This window comes from Hevea brasiliensis, chromosome 14 (assembly GCF_030052815.1).
Source record: "Hevea brasiliensis isolate MT/VB/25A 57/8 chromosome 14, ASM3005281v1, whole genome shotgun sequence".
Taxonomy (NCBI): domain Eukaryota; kingdom Viridiplantae; phylum Streptophyta; class Magnoliopsida; order Malpighiales; family Euphorbiaceae; genus Hevea; species Hevea brasiliensis.
In genome coordinates, this window is record NC_079506.1 from 6,676,899 (window position 1) to 6,695,497 (window position 18,599).

Below are 18,599 nucleotides of genomic sequence, written 5' to 3' on the forward strand. Positions count from 1 at the left end.
TTGATTCTGGTAGTGTAAAAAACACAAAGTTATCATACAGGCAAAAAGTATCGATTTTATAGCGTTTACCAGGAGTCAAACTCAGGTCTATTGCTTGAGAGACAATTATCCTAATTGTTTGACTATAAAAGCTTGCTGTTTCTGTTAAGGAATACAATTCATAAAGATGAAAAAAAAAAAATCCATCAAATGCTTGATTTAAGTTGCAGAAACTAGCCTTATCTCAACTCAAGGATTACTAGTGATGGGAACAGGAAAACTTGTAGAGAAGCTAATAAAATTCTGTCTAAACTCACAGCACTATTACTATAAGGTTTCAGATTTGAATTTTTGAAACCTTTAAAAAAAAAAAAAAGAAATATGTAGAGAAGGGAATCATACTGATTACTAATGCCTAGAACTATTATTTGTTGATTCCCCATGCCCCCATCGGAGCCAAATAAAGGAAAAAAGAAAACGAAAAGGAAGAACTCTTGGTCCTGGCTAGTAAAATACGTCAGTATGTTCTACCCACTAAAATATACCTGCTCAATTGCTCTCATGGCATCTCTGATGCTCAGGAAGAATCAAAGAACACACGAAAAATTGCAGAAACCTCTTGTCCCCTTTTTCTGACCCCCAACTTTTGGAAACTATTATCAATTTCTATTTATCAAGTTGAAGAATAGAGTATTTTATACAATGTATACATTCAAATTGTCCAAAATGCTTCTTTGTCTTAATTTTGACAATGCAATGCTATTTATCTGTCTGACCCTTTCCCTGCACAGCTTCAATGATCTTCCTATCTCCTCATAGGATTGAGGCGTCTGTCCATTCAGTCCAAAGTTTAGTCTCAATATATATGCTTCTCTTTCACTAAGTGTTTGAAGAAGCTTCTCCAACTCCTGTTTCATTAGCTGCCTTTTTACCATGTTCTCTGGCATCATTTCTTCTGGCCCTGGTATGATCTCCTGCAAACAGATGAAGTGAATCAAGCAATTCAACAACAGTAGATACAGCTGTGGAACTAGTTTATATATAACTTTACAGAACTTTCATTCCATGAGGGAGATCAGAATTAGCTCATTAGTCATCACAGAAATTAAAGAAGCACCTGAAGTGTCATGCCAGCTTGATCAGTTACTGCTCTATTCAATGAAATCGGGGACCTGCACCTTTCATAACCAAACCTCACTGTTGAAACATGAACATCAAGCACTTCAGCAATCTCATCATAAGATGGCAACCTCCCCAACCTTTTTCTCAATACAGCTTTAGCTTCTGCAATTTTTGTCATCTTATCCAACAAGCTTCCCTACACTAGATCAAATCAGAAGTAGGCCAAGGAAAAACCAAATTTATATATATATTTAAGAAATTCATCTCTAAAACAAGATCAAGTCTTTCAATTTAAATAGAAAGTCAAAACACAAGGTCCTCACTGGTATTCTAACTAATCTAGACTTGTTAGTTATGGATGTAATGATGGCTTCTTTGATCCACCAGTAAACATACGTTGATAGCTTGTTTCCTCTCCTTGGATCAAAACGCTCTGCACCTCGAAGAAGGCCAATGTTCCCTTCCTGTTGAATTGAGAACTTGCTCAATATCACAACATTGATAGGAATGTTAAAGGAAATTATAATTTGTGAACAAAAACCTGAATAAGGTCTTGTAGGCTTAATCCTTTGCCTCGGTAACCATTAGCAATGGAGACAACAAGTCTCTGATAGCTGTGTGTAATTCTCTCCCTCGATTGTCTTCCTTTATGCACTATCTTATCTACATTCCTCTTCCTCATCTTTAAGTCCTTGGCCAATTGCTCCAAAGTTGGCTCATGTTCTTGATTTTCAGCTATTCTTCTTCTTGCAGCTTCTAATCTTGCTAGGTCCTGATAATTTTCGAGAACTTAAGCCTTTGTCTTTCAAAGCATAATGGCTTGTAATGCACTTGAGACCATGTACAGTTATTTCTATTTAATGAGATCTACTCATTTTCGATAATTAAATTTAAAAAAAAAAGCCTTTGCAGCTAAATACATTTGGGTTGAGCAATATACAAGTTGCTAGCAAATGAACTGTTAGCATTTACAAGTTTCAGCTTTAGAGGTTTGTGAAAGAGAACTAAGGTTATCAATCAAATTGATAAATTAAAAAAAATCAAGATTTAAACTTTAGGCTAGTGTAAGTAGAAAGCAAGCAACTAATATCAAAACCCTGCACAAAGCTCCCAAAATCCATGTTAAAATCTATTATTTCAAAATTTTCTTCTTTTTTAAAGGGACATTCCTCCCAATTTATCGTTTTATTCTTGCACTACTAGCATCCATTTCTCAGAATCACAGAATCAATCACACAAGCAACTACTGTACAGATTTTTTTATTTTATCTTAATTTTTTTGTGAAGAAGCAAACCTGGAGACTGAGACAGAACTCTTCTTCCTCAATTGGGCTCAAATACCCACAATTCAGAGGCTCAAATAAATCTCCCTCACATTGACCACCCTTCTCCTCCACCTCCAAACAATCAAACCCTTTTCTTCTTTTCCTTCTCTTCTTCCTCCTCGCTACTAACTCACCACTCCCATCTCTCCCCATCTCATTTCCACTCCCAGAAACCAATTCCACTGCCTCTCTTGCCGCCTGAACCGCAGCGCTTGCCAATGCCACTGCCTGAGTTGCTGAATCAATGGTAAGATCAGCTTCATTGGAGACGAACCTTACACCAAACTTACAAAAAGAAGAGGCAAGAGGAGATGAAGGGGGTGGTGGGTGTTGGATGTTCAGTGATCGAATGGTTGAGAAGACGGTAGGGGAAGAGGAGCTTAAGCTTACGGTGGTTGTAATGGCCATGAAAACGTGGAAATGTGGATGGATTTGGTTGAGCATCCAAAAGATAGTAAGCTTTTGCGGAGGTAAGATATTTTTTCATAATTAAAATTTTAATTATTAATTTTTAATAAAATATCAATATGCGAGGCGGGGGTGATAGAGAAAAGAGAGCTGTAATTTTTAAAATTTATTTATTATAATTAAATTAAAATATTTAAATTACTGAGTTATTATTAAACAAATATAAAAATTAATTAAAAAAATTTGACAATGATTATTTAAAAATTAAATACAAGTAAATATTCCAATAATTTTCTATTACATCAACTCAAATTAAATAAAATTAATTAAAAAATCATTTTTTAACTAAAAAAAAACTCTTCAAATATAATGGCCATTGCCTCATTAACATAAAATCGCGATTAAATGATTTTATTAGTTTCTAATTTAATTTTTAGAAGGTCTGAGGGACCTACTATTAAATTATAGTGAATCTTTATTTAATTATAATGAATCCTTTAAGTGTCGCAAATATATATTATTCATAATAAATTTATCAAAGGTAATATTTAATTTCAATCACAAATGCGTAAAATTAAATCTGAGTCTAACACATCCAAATTTTAAAATTTATCACTAAACTATTACATCTGATGCTTAATTAAAAAATCTTTGTATTGAAGTTACATAGCAGATATTATAAACTATAATTTTACTTTATATAAAATTGATGTACTTTATATAAAATTGATATAATAATTTTTAGATTAAATATACTTACTAAAATTTATGTAATTTTATTAATTATATATATTAATTATTTTTTATTAAAATTTAATAATAATTATTAAATTTATTTTCATATAAAATGAAATTATATTAAATACATCACAAATAATATTATGAATTTAAATCTTTGACTATATCAAAATAAAATATTTTTTACCATACAAAATTGGTTTTGTTCCTTAATTTTACAAAACTATTTAATAATGAAAAAGACTATTCAAAAACAAATTTAAAATTTAAATTTCACTAATGAAAATAATATTTAATTTTAATTAAAAATTATTTTATATTTTGAGCATTAATAATTAATTATTCTTATTATCCCTCACAGTACTGATTTAACAGTCCCTTCATTGCACTACACTTTCCCACTATAAATACCTTTTCTCTTTCTCTCTCTTACTTTCGCGCCATTTTTTCACTTACTCTCTGCTTGAAACCCTAGCTCTCAGGGGTGTTTTCGCAGGGGCTTCGATTGAAATATCTTAGAAACTGAAACATTCCGGTGAAGAAACAAACGACTAGGACGCAATGAAACGATCTTCAACAGCCGACGACTCTCCATTAACCTCGAAATGCGTCAAAATCTTTAGGTCAGTGCACAATCCGTTCTGTGTTATCGTGGTTGCTATGCCTTGTTGGGAAAAAGTAGGAACGAAATTGCAGAAAAATTGGATTTGTGTGTGTGTGTGTGTGTGTGTGTGTGTGCGTGTGTTTCTGGGCTTTTGGAAACTTAGGAAGATAGAATTTGAACTCGATTAAGCTCCATTGAAATGTAGTTTCAATCCATTTCAACTGCCCATTTGAATTTTGAAATTATGATTATACTTGCTATTTTTCAAGTGTTGGTTCTCTTGTTGCTGATTGAAAGTTGGGCTTTTGAATTTTGTGATTTTTTGAGTCCGGTATGAAGAAGATAGAATTTGAACTCGATTAAGCTCCATTGAAATGTATTTTCAATCTTTTTCAACTGCCCATTTGAATGTTAAAATTATGATTATACTTGCTATTTTTTAGGTGTTGGTTCTCTTGTTGATGGTTGAAAGTTGGGCTTTTGAATTTTGTAATTTTTTGAGTCCGGTATGAAATTGTTTTATTTTATGAGTTCTGCTTGGGGGAAGTGTTCTAATTTTTTTGTTTAATGCTAGCGGGTTGGGTTGAAGAAATCATTTGGGCTTGAAAAAAGAGAGCAAAAGAAAAGTATTAAATAATTAAAGTTTTAGATGCTTCATTCAGAATATTGTTTGATTATTAGAATCTTAGAACGGAACTTGTCATCTGAACTGATTGCCAGCTATTTACTTAGTTGACATGAGAACTTTCAATGTTTTGCAAGGTGGAAAGCATAAGAATTCTTTTTTCAATCGTAAACATTTTTCACAAAATGAAGTAGAGGATTGATGTAGTGTATGAATTTCATCACAATTTTTTTGCTTATTTATATATTTATTTTTACAAAAATATGGTGTTTTTTAGTTAATAAATTAATATTTTGAATATTCCATATGACAAAGTGTTTCACTAACGGCTATGTTTTGCTTTGTTGAAAGTTTTTTTTTTTATTATTTTAAATGTATTTTTTCCAACTACAAATGGAATAAAATCAATTAAACTTTTAATTCCTGTTTTATATATGAATTACTGGCAATTATGATAAGGACTTTTTTTTTTTCATTTCTTTTAGAGGGAAAGATTTGGAAACATAATTGAGATGGAGCTGCACAACTTCATGACTTATGATTACTTGTGTAGAAAGAGATGATTCTCATTTATTTCAATTAATCTGTACATGGGTATTTATATACAATTGATTCCTATAATTGTGTTATACTAATTAGGAAGAAATCCTAAATAAGAAATCCTAAATAGGAATACAGAATCTGAGAATATACGGATGTAAATAATATAATGATTGACTTTCCATAACACTCCCCTCAAGTTGGAGCATAGATGTTAATCATGCCCAACTTGTTACAAATAGTCAATCCTAGCTCCATTCAGAGCTTTTGTGAAAATATCTCCTAACGCTCTCCGCTTTGATATGTCTGTTGAGATGATCTGTTGTTGAATCTTTTCACGAACAAAGTGACAATCAATCTCAATATGTTTGGTCCGCTCATGAAATACCGGATTAGAAGCAATATGGAGAGCGACTTGATTATCACACCACAATTTCGCAGCGGGGTCTTAAAACTGTCTCATCTAGTAATTGAAATATCCACATTACCTCACATACCGATTGTGCCATGGCTCAGTATTCGGATTCAGCACTAGATCGAGAAACTACACTCGCTTCTTGCTTTTCCAAGACACCAAATTTCCTCCAACAAAAACGCAATATCCAAGTTGACCTCCTATCAACCTTAGATCCGGCCAGTCGGCATCGAAAAACATTCAACATTTAAATGCCCATGATTACCATATAACAAACCTCTTCCTGGAGCTCCCTTGGATAGCACAAGATTTGTCCCAAGGCTTCCCAATGAGCAACGGTTGGGAAGACATAAACTGACTTACCACACTAACGGCATAAGCAATGTCAGGACGAGTGACAGTAAGGTAGTTCAATTTTCCTACCAATCTCCTGTATCTCTCTGGATCTTCAAACAACTCACTATCCCCTGCTAACAGTTGTAAATTTAGAGTCATTGGTGCACTACAAGGCTTAGCACCTAATTTTCCTGTCTCTGTCAATAGATCAAGGACATATTTTCTTTGAGACAGGAAAATACCCTTCTTACTTCTCATAACTTCAATACCCAAAAAATACTTTAATAATCCCAAGTCTTTGGTCTAAAACTGGGTTTGGAGGAAGGTTTTAAGAGATGAAATACCTGCAGAGTCACTCCCAGTGATGATAATGTCATCCACATAGACTACCAGGAGAATTAGACCAGCCTCAGATTGCTTATAAAATACTGAGTGATCACACTTACTCTTTTGCATACCAAATTCCTGTACTGCTTCACTGAATCTCCCAAACCAGGCCCTAGGACTTTGTTTCAAGCCATAAAGAGACTTCCGAAGCCTACAAACTTTACCCAACTCCCCCTGAGCAACAAACCCAGGTGGTTGCTCCATATACACCTCCTCCTGAAGATCACCATGAAGGAAGGCATTCTTGATATCCAATTGGTGCAGGGGCCAATCATATGTAGCTGCTAAAGAGATAAACAAGCGAACAGAAGTAAGTTTAGCTACAGGAGAAAAAGTGTCAGAGTAATCAACCCCATATGTCTGAGCATATCCTTTTGCTACAAGGCGTGCTTTTAATCTAGCCACAGAACCATCAGGATTTACCTTTACTGTAAATACCCATTTGCAACCAATAGCTTTCTTACCAGTGGGCAAAGGCATGATTCCCATGTACCATTAGCATCTAAAGCCTCCATTTCCTCTTTCATAGCAAAGACACTAGCTGTGGATGAGACAAAGCCTCACCAATGATTAGGGATGGGAATAGAGTCTAAAAAAGTAACACACCACCGAGAACAAGAAGACAATTGATTATAAGAAACAAAAGAAGAGATAGGGTAAGTACATGAACGTTTACCTTTACGAAGAGCAATGGGTAAGTCTAGATCGTAATCATGATCGGTATGAGGCAGGATCTCCCAACGAAGTAGCTGGTGGAGGATCTGAGTCAGGAATCTCCAATCTCCTGGAATAAACATGAACAACGGGAGGCCGAGTAGGTCTAGAGACGGAAGAAATAGGCTGTGAGAGAGGACTAGACATTGGTTGGACAGTATATATTAAGATATCATCTTCCTCCCCCTGACTCTCATACACAGATGATTGAGAAAAAAATGGAGTGGACTCAAAAAATGTGACATCTGCAGAAACAAGATAACGATTAAGAGTAGGAGAGAAACAACGGTACCCTTTTTGGATCCGGGAGTACCCAAGGAAGACACATTTGAGAGACTTTGGATCCAATTTAGTAACCTGCGGACGAACATCACGTACAAAACAAGTACAACAAAAAATACGGGGTTCAACGGGAAATAAAGATTTTGTAGGGAACAAAGCAGTATAAGGAATATCCCCATTAAGGACAGAAGAAGGCATACGATTGATCAAAAAACATGCCGTAGAAACTGCATCCGCCCAAAAGTGTTTAGGAACTTTCATCTGAAAAAGAAGAGCACGAGTTATCTCAAGAAGATGCCGATTTTTTCTTTCGGCCACGCCATTTTGGGATGGGGTATCCACACAGAAGATCGATGAAGAATGCCATTTTGTGTCATATAAGATGAAATTGTCTGAAAAATATTCTTTAGCATTGTCACTTCTTAATATGCGCATAAATATTAAATTGAGTTTTGATTTCATTACAAAAGGCATAAAAGATAGAAAACAACTCGTAACGATTCTTCATTAAATATAACCAGTAACACGAGTAATCATCAACAAAAGTAACAAAATAACGAAATCCAGTTTAGAAGTATGAGAACAAGGACCCCAAACATCGAATGAACTAAATCAAAAGGGTATGAAGCCGTTTATTGACTCTAGACACAGAAGGCAAACGATGATGTTTTGCAACCGACACGACTCACATTCTAGTCTTGATAAAGATCAAATCGAGGACACAACTTCTTCATGGTAGACAAAGAAGGATGACCCAATCTACAATGAGCTTCAAGAGGTGTTAAGATCTGGAGCAAACAAGCGATCGCGGTACATGATTTTCCGAATGTAGAGACCACACGACTCACGTCCTCTACCAATAATCGCCGTCGTAAGATCCCGAAACAAACACCGATCGGAAAAAGGAAATAGAACAATTTAAGGTACGAGTAAGTTTACTAAGTAAAGTAGATTAAAAGAGAAATTTGGTAGACACAAAGCAGATGACAAAGAAATTGTGAAGTCAGTTCGGATTCAGAACCCATGACACAAGAAGTAGAACCATCGCCTAAAGTAATAGAGGAAGTGGGATTAGATGAAAAGTAGATAGAAGACTAGAATTACTGTCATGTGATCTGTTGCACCGTAATCAATAACCCATTTGGATGAGGAAGACACAAGGCATGTAGTGGATTTACTCGACTCGTGATCGCGATGATAGGGGCTGGTAGGCTTTAGAGATGCACGATCTTGGGAAAAGCGTGCAAAATCCTCTGCGGATACCAAAACAGTTTCTCAGAGGAAGATCTTGTAGAATCCTCTGCGCCATATTTGCCATCTGTGATCGCCGATTTTTCCTCTGAAGTTGCGGACAATTATATTTTGTATGGCTGTGCTCATGACAATAATAACAAATGACTCCTCTTGAGTCTGATTAGAACTAGCCTCTCCATTACGATTATACATTTGCTGTAATTCCTCCTCTACTTCCTCTTCTATTACCACGTTGTCCATTTGGATTACGGCTAATAAGAGCACTCTCGGCGGTGTGAAGATTGGGTACTCTCTGTACGAAGGACCCGTGTGAATGTTTCATGCAAAGAGGAAATCTCAGAACTGGAAAGAATCTGAGATTTAGCAGTCTCATACTCTAAAGGAAGGCCTGCAAGAAAACTCATAACAGCCAGTTGCTCCCGTTGGGCCTGCTGAACTTTCACATCAGAACTAAAAGGCAACAATACATTAAGTTCCTCATATACCCGTTTAAAATCCATAAAATAAGCCGTGAGAGACTTATTCTCTTTCTCAGCACGGTAGAATGCCTTACAAACATCATAAATACGGGAGATATTCCCTTTACCAGAATACAGAAAATCTAAGTAATCCATCAATTCCTTAACAAATTCACAGTGATTAATTAAACTAATTACCTCACTGTGAATCGAGTTCCGAAGCTGCAAAAACAACCGAGCATCCTCCCTTAGCCAAGTTTGTTGTGTATCATCAGTAGGTGGATCTTTAGTAAGGTGATCATCCTTATCAATGCTACGCAAATAGACCCTAACAGTCTTACTCCACTCCAGATAATTCGAACCATTAAGTTTGTGTTCCGTGATCTTAGTCATCATCGGAATCACATCAGAAATAACATTCTTATTGTCTGCCATTTGTTGAGACAAAGAAAACTAACCGAAACGCTAATCCAAAGTCTTGTGACAACAAAATAATCCAAAATCACAAATCAAGCAAATACCGAAATAGGATCTGAGAGCCAAACCTCAGAAGTCCTTTAATGGTGTACTGGATCAGGCAACAGCACACAGTGGTGGAATGAGGGGATTGAGGCGACGCTGGCAATGTTGATCGGAGTCGAAACGGCCGGTCGGCGGCCAAGGTCTCTCCTGAGCTGGGTGGTGAGAACAAATAATCACCCTAGATAGATGACCTGCTCTGATACCATGTAGAAAGAGATGATTCTCATTTATTTCAATTAATCTGTACATGGGTATTTATATACAATTGATTCCTATAATTGTGTTATACTAATTAGGAAGAAATCCTAAATAAGAAATCCTAAATAGGAATACAGAATACAGAATATACACAGAAATAATATAATGATTGACTTTCCATAACAACTTGGTTTGCAAGCCAGGTTCACACTTGAGCCTTGTGATTGGACCAAATGATTCAGGTAAGAGCTCAATTGTGTGTGCCATTGCACTGGGTCTTGGTGGTGACCCTCAGGTTAGTTGAAATCTAGTAGTATGTTGTTCATAAGAGTTAAATTCATCTTGTAGAATGTATGAAGGCAGGGAACTTTATTTTGCAGCTGCTTGGGAGGGCAACAAGTATTGGCGCATATGTGAAACGTGGAGAAGAGACTGGTTGTATTAAAATATCCTTGAGAGGAAATACTTAAGATGATCGGATCACCATCATGCGCAAAATTGATACACATAACAAGTCAGAATGGTTGTACAGTGGTTAGATATTTGGCACTTGCCATAGCATTGCATTTCATGGTCCAGTTTGATTCAGGTTTTAGACGGGGATGACTCATTAGAACTTATCTTTTACCCTCTTGTACTTGCTTCATTATCAAATGAAAGAGATGGTCTTAACAGAATTAGAAAAATTATTTACCCGCTTTACATCTTTAAAACAGAAGAGATATTCATCTATTATTCACCTTGCTGCATTGTGTTCAGGAAAAGTGGTACCTAAGAAAGATATAATTGAAATAATTCAAAGGTTCAACATCCAAATAAAAAATTTGACTCAAGTACTAGGACTTGCAGTTGGATGCTTTCGTGGCAACCTGTAACATTCTTATACAGCTTTATTTATAACGTCTGGGTGGATGGATGGCGTGATATTGTCTGATATCATTGTAAATTATGTGTGAAGTGTGATGCAGTATTGGAAGTTTAGAAATTACAGTCAGGTGGAATTATGAAGTTTAGAGTTTTATTATTTAGGAATTATATTGTTATTAGGTTTATTATTATTTTTCTAGTTTAAGTAAGTTTAGAATTCTTAATTAATATTGATTTAGTATTTTGTTGTTTAAGGGTTTCTAATCCTAATATAATTACGGTTGCAAAAATCTACAAATAGGGCCTAGGATCTATGCATATTTAGATATGATTATTATGATTACTGAAATTTGAGAATGAAATAAAAAATTGACAATTAGTTTCTCTTGATTCCTTTGTTCTTCTTGTTTTAGAGTTTTATTAATTAAGTATTATAATGAACTTAAAATATGAAAATAATAATAAACCTAATAGAATAATAACCTAACAGTAATAGGATTCAAAAATAACAAGACTATAACTTCTTAATTCTACGAAGACTATTATTCCTAAACTTCCAATACTGCACTTATGTGTGGCTGCATATACATTGCAACTTATGTTCCTTATAGAAGTTTGATATAGTTATTTGAAGCATTTAGGCCCATTTTGCATCACATATTGAGTGTTGAAGCTGTTGGATATTTAAAATGCGTTCTTGGATCAGCAATTTAATTTTCTATCCTGATAGAGGATTATATATATATATATATATATATATATATATATATATATATATATATATATATATATAATTATTCTGATATGTGTGCTCTTAGTGTACATTTGTCATTCTACCTATTATTTGTAGCCATCGAAAAGGAAAAGGACAAAAAGAAAGGAAGAAATGGGCCCTCTCTACACATGCCCACCCTACCCACTATTTAGGAATTACAAGCATTGATGAAATTCCTACTACGCATTTGTATAATATCCTTCTGTTACTTCAACCCTCCCTTCCCCTCTGCTTTTTCTTTCTTCTTTTTATTTGGTTTCACCAGAAATGATTCTTAGAATAGCTATGGCTTGCAACATGTTGCCGGTTTATGCGTTTATCAGGATCTTCATCTTCAATATTAATATTTTATCTTTTCTATTCACGCCTTTTCTTGTCCTCATTTTTTTTCCAAACAAACCACAGTTCTTACCACAAGACTGAGTATGTGAGTTTGCAAAGTTAGCTCCTGTTCAACTTTTAGAAGAGACTGAAAAGGCCATTGGTGATCCTCAACTTCTTATTCAACACCATGCGCTTGTTGAAAAAAGTCGTAAACTAAAGAATATTGAAGTGGTGAGTTTCTAAAATTCATTCCTGGAAACAATTCTAATGATATAGTTAAGAACCATGTAAATTTTCTCAAATATCATGGTATTTGTTAGGCTGTTAAGATGAATGGAGAAACCCTTGATCAAGAGAAGGCCCTTAATTCTGAACTTGAAAAGGATGTAGAGCGTGTCTGCCAAGGAGAAGAACTACTGTCAAAGGTATGCTTTTACTTTAGTTGATTATTAGTTTTCTGTGTAATGCTCATCTGATTCCTTTATGTTGTCATCTGAAGGTTGAGTGCATGAAAAGGAAATTGCAATTGCTGAAGTATGATATGAAAAAGGCTGAATACATGGAAGCTAAAGAGCTGGAAAAGGATGCTAAAATTAAGTTGGATGAAGCTATAAAAACTTTGAAAGATCTCAAAGAACCTATTGAGTATGACATTTTCAACTCCTTTTATGTGCATTCTTTTCGAGAAATATTCAACATGCGAACTAAGAAGATACCAACATGGCATTACATATTGTTGACCTGTTGACAATCATATGTCAAACAAGCTCAAAATTGATGTCCTGTGTTGTATTTTTTTAGTAGGTGGACTTACTTCAAATCTTTCTTCAGTTTAAAAAAAATTGATTTTACTAAAATATCTTTGTTTAGAAAATTTGTCAATTTTTCAAATTTGAAAGCTTGGTATTGCTAGGCATTCCTTTTTTTCTTTAATAAGTCTAGCAAACTCTGTTCCTCGCATGGGCTTGAGAGATACAGGTTTGATAAACATGTTTGCTAGCTTAATGTTTCCTCTATTGAAGTAGTCTTTCTTTGTGTTGCGGTCGGAGCTTCTTTTCCTGTATATGGCGCAGAACTAGATAACGTTTACAGAGAGTAGAACATATTATTATTATCCCTTACCCTAAGAACAATGGAAAGGTTAGACGTCTAGATTGTTTTCTTGAGCTACTTGGGGGAGAATAACCATATTGTGACTTTTCACTGACCCATTAGTAAAACTAATTTATTGCAGAAAACAAAAGCAGGAGAAATCCTTGCTGGATTCTAAATGTAAAAAAGTCACCAATCTCCTACAGGACAATGCTAAGCAACGTATGGAACTTCAGGAGAAGGAAAATCATTTGGTACATTGAACTTCTTGTGCCTTTAAGCTTTTACTATCACTTCTCTCTGGTGGCAAAAATAATTTAATACTCTATCACTTTTAATGTTTATCATATATATGCTTATAGGGTTTGCAATTAGAGGGAAAATACAGTGAAATGGAAGATTTGAAGAGGCAAGAAGAATTCTGTCAACAGAGAATCCTAAAAGCTAAGGAGGAACTTGCTGCTGCTGAAATTGAACTTCAAAACCTGCCTAATTATGACTCTCCAAGAGACGTACTTGTAAGTTGCACTTTCCAGCTTGTGTTTATATTTTCTTGTGGCAGTGCTGTGCTTGGGTACTTGGATGAAGTTGGTAACTTGGTACTGCAAAGGCAAACAAGAATTTGGAATTTCACATTTTACCAGAATATTAATGGATGTAGAAATTCTAATGACTACTTAGTTCTCACAAGTTCATGTCAATATATTGTAAACTAAAATATCTTTATGCCTTTTGGTTGAGATCTTAAACAATGAGTAATGTGGCATGATAACAAAAACTTCCCTGCATTGTGATTGAACACACTGTAAAATTGATAATCACTTTTCCCCCTCTCCTTCTCTTTTATATTTCTAGGTTTGGTCTATTAAACACTTTTGTCACATTTGAACATATTTTCCAGGAAAGATTAGGTTCTCAGATTACGGAGCTACAAATTTCTGCCAATCAAAAGAGGATACAGAAGTCTGAGAAGGAGAAGCTTCTAAATCAAAGGACAATGGCACTGAGGCAGTGCTTAGATAGGTAAGTGCAAGTTAGGGATCAAATAATCTTTCCACATCCTTTAAAGATGGCTTTAAAATAATATCTTCAGTTGTCTTTTGCAGGCTGAAGGATATAGAGAGTACAAAATATAAACTTTTACAGGCATTAAGAAACTCTGGAAGTGCAGGAATAATCGATGCTTATCAGTGGTTGCAACAACATAAAAATGAGTTGAAGGAGGTGTATGTTCCTGTGTTGCTTGAGGTGCTACATATAGAAATTTTGACTTCTTGTTTATTATGTTTCTGTTTATTCTTTCGTAATTTTGTTGGGTTTGTTAAATAAGGTTAATGTTCCGGATGAGGTGTACGCAGACTACTTAGAAGGTCAAGTACCATATTATATTTGGAAGGTATTTTCAAGGAAAATATTTCTGAAGTTCTTTCCAATGAAGTGTTTGCCATGCTTAAAATTACAAGGTCATGTTCTTGAAGTATTTTGCATATTAATTTGTTTCTCTTTATGCATGTTTTGTCTTGTATGATGTCTATAACTTTTGGTTACCAATTGTTACTTTTCTTAAAGCCTTAGTTGCACTGCATGAAGCCATGAATGCTAAAGGAAAATTGTGATGGTGTCTGTAAACTGAATTGGGAAAGGGGAATATCTAACTAATACTAATTTTAAAAATTTCAATGAGAAGACAATGAATTGCGAGTTGGAATTACGGTTGAGAATTCATGAAAATGCTAGGCTTGGACAATTGCAACAGTGAGGAATTTATCAAGCATTTTCCTTGTGTATGAGTTGCCTTTATGGGTCAAATGAGTAATGACATAATACAGGAAGCACTTGGCGTGGAACATGTTGCAGAGAAATATAATTGTGTCATAAATAAGCCCTTACGTAAGGATTAATACAAAGCTAAATAAATAAGTACTGGAGGAACCAATGAAGTCTTGGGCATGAATATACAAGTATCTGTTTATGTGAAAAGGTATTTGATAGGAAGAAAGCGAATTTGTTTTGTCAATCTGAAGGTTATTCTGGATTTAATAGATAAAAACCATAATGCATACATATGAGCATGTGAGGTAGTTGAAAGGCATTGGTCCTGTTCCCTTGAATAATTTTTAGTGTTTTGACTAAATATTCAACATATATCCATTGGTTGGTGGATAAACAGTTTCTTTTTATTACATTGGCGGTTTTATTGTGCTTGTTTGGCAGTCTTTTATAACTCAAGGTCCTATTGATCGAGACTTTTTGGTCAGAAACTTGAAGTCATTTGATGTTCCAATTTTAAACTATGTGAGGGATGAACACCATCTTAAGGATCCCTTTCAAGTTTCTGAGAAGGTATATGCAACTTGTGCCTGTAGTGCATGATGCACTTAACAAGTTAGATTATCTTATTTTGGATTTCTAACCACTTTGTTGAGTAGATGCATGAGCTTGGCATCTATACCCGACTTGACCAAGTTTTTGATGCTCCTGATGCTGTCAAGGAGGTTTTGATCAGCCAATGTGGTCTGGACAGATCAGTATGCTTCCTAAACTTATTTTATTATTATTTGTCAATGGGTCAAATCCTCGCAAGCTTGGGTCATTAAAAAAGAAATCTCATCTGTGGAGCTTTGTAATTTTGTTTTTGCTTTTTTTTCCCCTCTGGATACACATAATTCTTACATTTATTTATTTTCATCAGTATATTGGGTCGAAGGAAACTGATAAGAAGGCTGATGATGTAGCAAAGTTGAATATTTTTTATTTCTGGACTCCAGAGAACTACTATCGTTGGTCTTCCTCTAGATATGGTGGTCATTTATCTGCAAGCGTTGAATCTGTATCATTCACGTCTTCTACTTTGTAGTATGTGCTTGTGAAGTTTCTCTAAATCAACTATTACCCAAATGTTGTCTGAATTATCTAAGCTGTCAGTTTTTGTTTGACATTAGGTTCAGATGTTGGAGAAATTGATAAGCAGAGGTGTAGGAAAGAGGAACTAGAAAAATCTGATAATGCTTTAGAAGAAAGTTTTAAATTGCTACTGATGGAGCAAAGGCACTTAGAGAATGAAGGAGCTGATCTTCAAAAACAAAGGGTATGCAGAAAAGAATTGCATAATTGTGTTGTTATGCTATATAATAGATCCTCAATATAGCTGTATCTTGTTTGAATTTGTGCTTTTGCATCTATATAATCTAGATGCACAACTAATTGTAGTCCGCTGGACACATTTCCTCTGAAGAAAAATATTCCTTCATGATGTAATCTGTAGGAGGAGCTTATCAGTGTTGCACAAAATAAAAAGAGAACACGGCGTGAATTGGAGAACCGATGATGTGACTTATCCGCAAGTATACGGGTCGTCTCAAGTAATAAAGTGATGAATCAAGTATCGTTCCCACGAGGATTTGCTGTTTGATTACTAAACTATGAATGAAGCGATTATTTGGACTAATGATTAATGAATAAATGGTAAATGTAAATGAGCAAGGTAAATTGATTAATCCAATTGAAATGGGTAAAGAGCAAACAAATAAATTCTAATTCTAGCTCGCAATTAAACTAAAATTAACAATGGGTAATTTAAGCAAAAGTCTAATTATGGTAAAAATGATTCCAGAGTTGGGGGTTTATGCATAAATTAATTGGGATTTGTCTTGGGCATTCCAATTTTTAAAAGAAAATAGAGTTTGAAGGAAATTGATTCTAAATCCCTTTGATATCTTTTTCAAGCAAATCAAAGCGTATTCTAAAATAACCAAACCTACTTTCGTATGTATTTGATTATTTTAAAACCCATTAAGTTTTGTAACCAATAATTAATTCCTCTTAAAGTTCTAATTTATTTCTAAATCTAGGTGATTTTAAATTCCAATCCTTGATTAACTATCAATGACTTTCACCTTTCGGTCCTTCAATCAAAGATTAACACAATACCCAATGGGTACCAACATTAGGCAAGTAAATCAAGCACACAAGGAAGGAATCAAAACTCATATTTATGTAAAATAAGGAAATACCAAATCCAAATCCACAAATTAATCTAAGACATACTTCCCAACTCTGAAATCTAAAGAAATTACTCACTCATAATGGTATTTACAAGAAATATTGATGGAAGAATATAGAAAAACATGATAAAAGGACTGAAATGGGAAAACCCAGGCGGAAGAACCAAGGTCTCTGGTTTCTGGGGCTCCAAACTCGTGCAGCAGCTCCTCTTCCTAGAGAGAATGGCGTCTTCTCTCTCTCTTTCTATTCAATTTTTCCTTCCTTTTTGTTTTTCCTCCCCTTCCTCTTGTGGCAAAAATAAGGAAATGATGAATTTATATGGTCCCTAAAAGTTGCCCTAAAAGTAAATAAAAGACAAGGAGTGGATAGGAAATGAGGTGTAAAATTATCCAAGTCAGCAGCACTATTCACGTTCTGGGCATTCTGCTTAGGGTTCGGCCTAACTCGAGCGACTTTTAGCAATTTTCACTGTCGACCGCGCTTAAGGTTAAGCGGACCTTCAAAGAAATCTCGGCAGACTTAGAGTAAAATAGACTTTTCTGCTCATGCTTGACTTGTTTGCACCTTAAGCACTGCCGCTTTACCCTAAGCATGACCTTAAGCAAAGTCTCAAGCAAATTTCGGCTAGTTTGCTCTTTCAAGGCTTGATTTCTTCAACTTTCCTCCATGCTTAAAAACTCCAAATTTCTTCAAATCACTTCCTAATGCACTCATTGATCTTCGATTTGCCACAAAATCCTATCAAAAACAACAAAATTACTAAAATCAAATATAAAGTATCTAAAGTTAACAAATAAGCTAAAATAAAGCTAAAAACATAAAATCTACTAAAATATAAGGGCAAAATGGATGCAAAACTATCCTAAAATGCCTATATGAAATGAGTGTAACAAATTCCCCCAAACTCAAATCTTTGCTTGTCCTCAAGCAAATTAAAAACAATTAATGCAATTTGGGGTACTTTATCTTAAATTTATGAAAATTACTTATCCAAACTCTCAAGCTTACTTTTAGCCACCAACAAACCATATACCCACTTTCAAGATGCAAAGAATTCAATCCTTACCAAAGTTATCACCGCTTAGCCTTGGGTCAATTATCCATATCATCAAGCTCAAACCAATCAATCACAAAGAATAATCATGCCTAAATAGACTATAGGGTAATCCATAAACTAAAGTGTCTCAAATAATGATGGAAGTAAATGGATGGATTTAATGATATCCCAATCCCATAGGCAATTCTCCTATTCCAATCTCCACTAATGTAGCAAAACACCATCAAAAGATCAAAAGGACTTTCAAGGGTCGTAATGGGGCTAAGGGGGTGATAATGTGGCTAACAAGAAAGGGATAAGGGTAACAAAATATGAGAATAATCAGATTATTAAAAGATTAAGACACACAATTTTTTTTTTTTTTTTTTTTAATCATTTGGGAGAAGGAACTTTACAACTATTCACCAATGCTAGCATATAATTTTGAAGCTTTTAGAGGGACTATATAAATAATATTGACTTTGAATTACAATTGTCCCTTTCAATTCACCCCCAAACTCATTTCTTTGTGTACTTGGGTGGTGAATTACTTTACATACCATAATTGAATTTGTTAGCCCTTTTTTAGTCAC

At 34.7% G+C, this 18,599-nt stretch overlaps 2 protein-coding genes and 1 long non-coding RNA gene across 3 annotated transcripts; 2 read left to right on the forward strand and 1 right to left on the reverse strand.

The window, feature by feature from the left end:
• Nucleotides 1-585: 585 nt before the first annotated feature.
• LOC110670558 (RNA polymerase sigma factor sigD, chloroplastic) lies at nt 586-2,904 on the reverse strand. Its single transcript, XM_058135414.1, has 5 exons — nt 2,397-2,904; nt 1,643-1,873; nt 1,425-1,565; nt 1,097-1,297; nt 586-953 (listed from the first exon to the last, which is right to left on the reverse strand). The coding sequence occupies exons 1-5, from the start codon at nt 2,868-2,870 to the stop codon at nt 675-677; spliced, it is 1,326 nt and encodes a 441-aa protein (XP_057991397.1). The 5' UTR covers nt 2,871-2,904; the 3' UTR covers nt 586-674.
• A 7,188-nt stretch (nt 2,905-10,092) lies between these two features.
• Nucleotides 10,093-10,584, forward strand: LOC131173263 (uncharacterized). The gene is made up of 2 exons (XR_009143517.1): nt 10,093-10,149; nt 10,288-10,584. It is a non-coding gene; the product is annotated as an uncharacterized LOC131173263 (long non-coding RNA).
• A 1,275-nt stretch (nt 10,585-11,859) lies between these two features.
• On the forward strand, nt 11,860-16,290 carry LOC110670549 (structural maintenance of chromosomes protein 5-like). The gene is made up of 14 exons (XM_058134175.1): nt 11,860-11,863; nt 11,974-12,104; nt 12,194-12,298; nt 12,373-12,518; nt 13,108-13,219; nt 13,328-13,483; nt 13,867-13,988; nt 14,072-14,213; nt 14,296-14,361; nt 15,180-15,308; nt 15,395-15,493; nt 15,658-15,795; nt 15,908-16,053; nt 16,231-16,290. The coding sequence occupies exons 1-13, from the start codon at nt 11,860-11,862 to the stop codon at nt 15,956-15,958; spliced, it is 1,401 nt and encodes a 466-aa protein (XP_057990158.1). The 3' UTR covers nt 15,959-16,053; nt 16,231-16,290.
• Nucleotides 16,291-18,599: the final 2,309 nt, after the last annotated feature.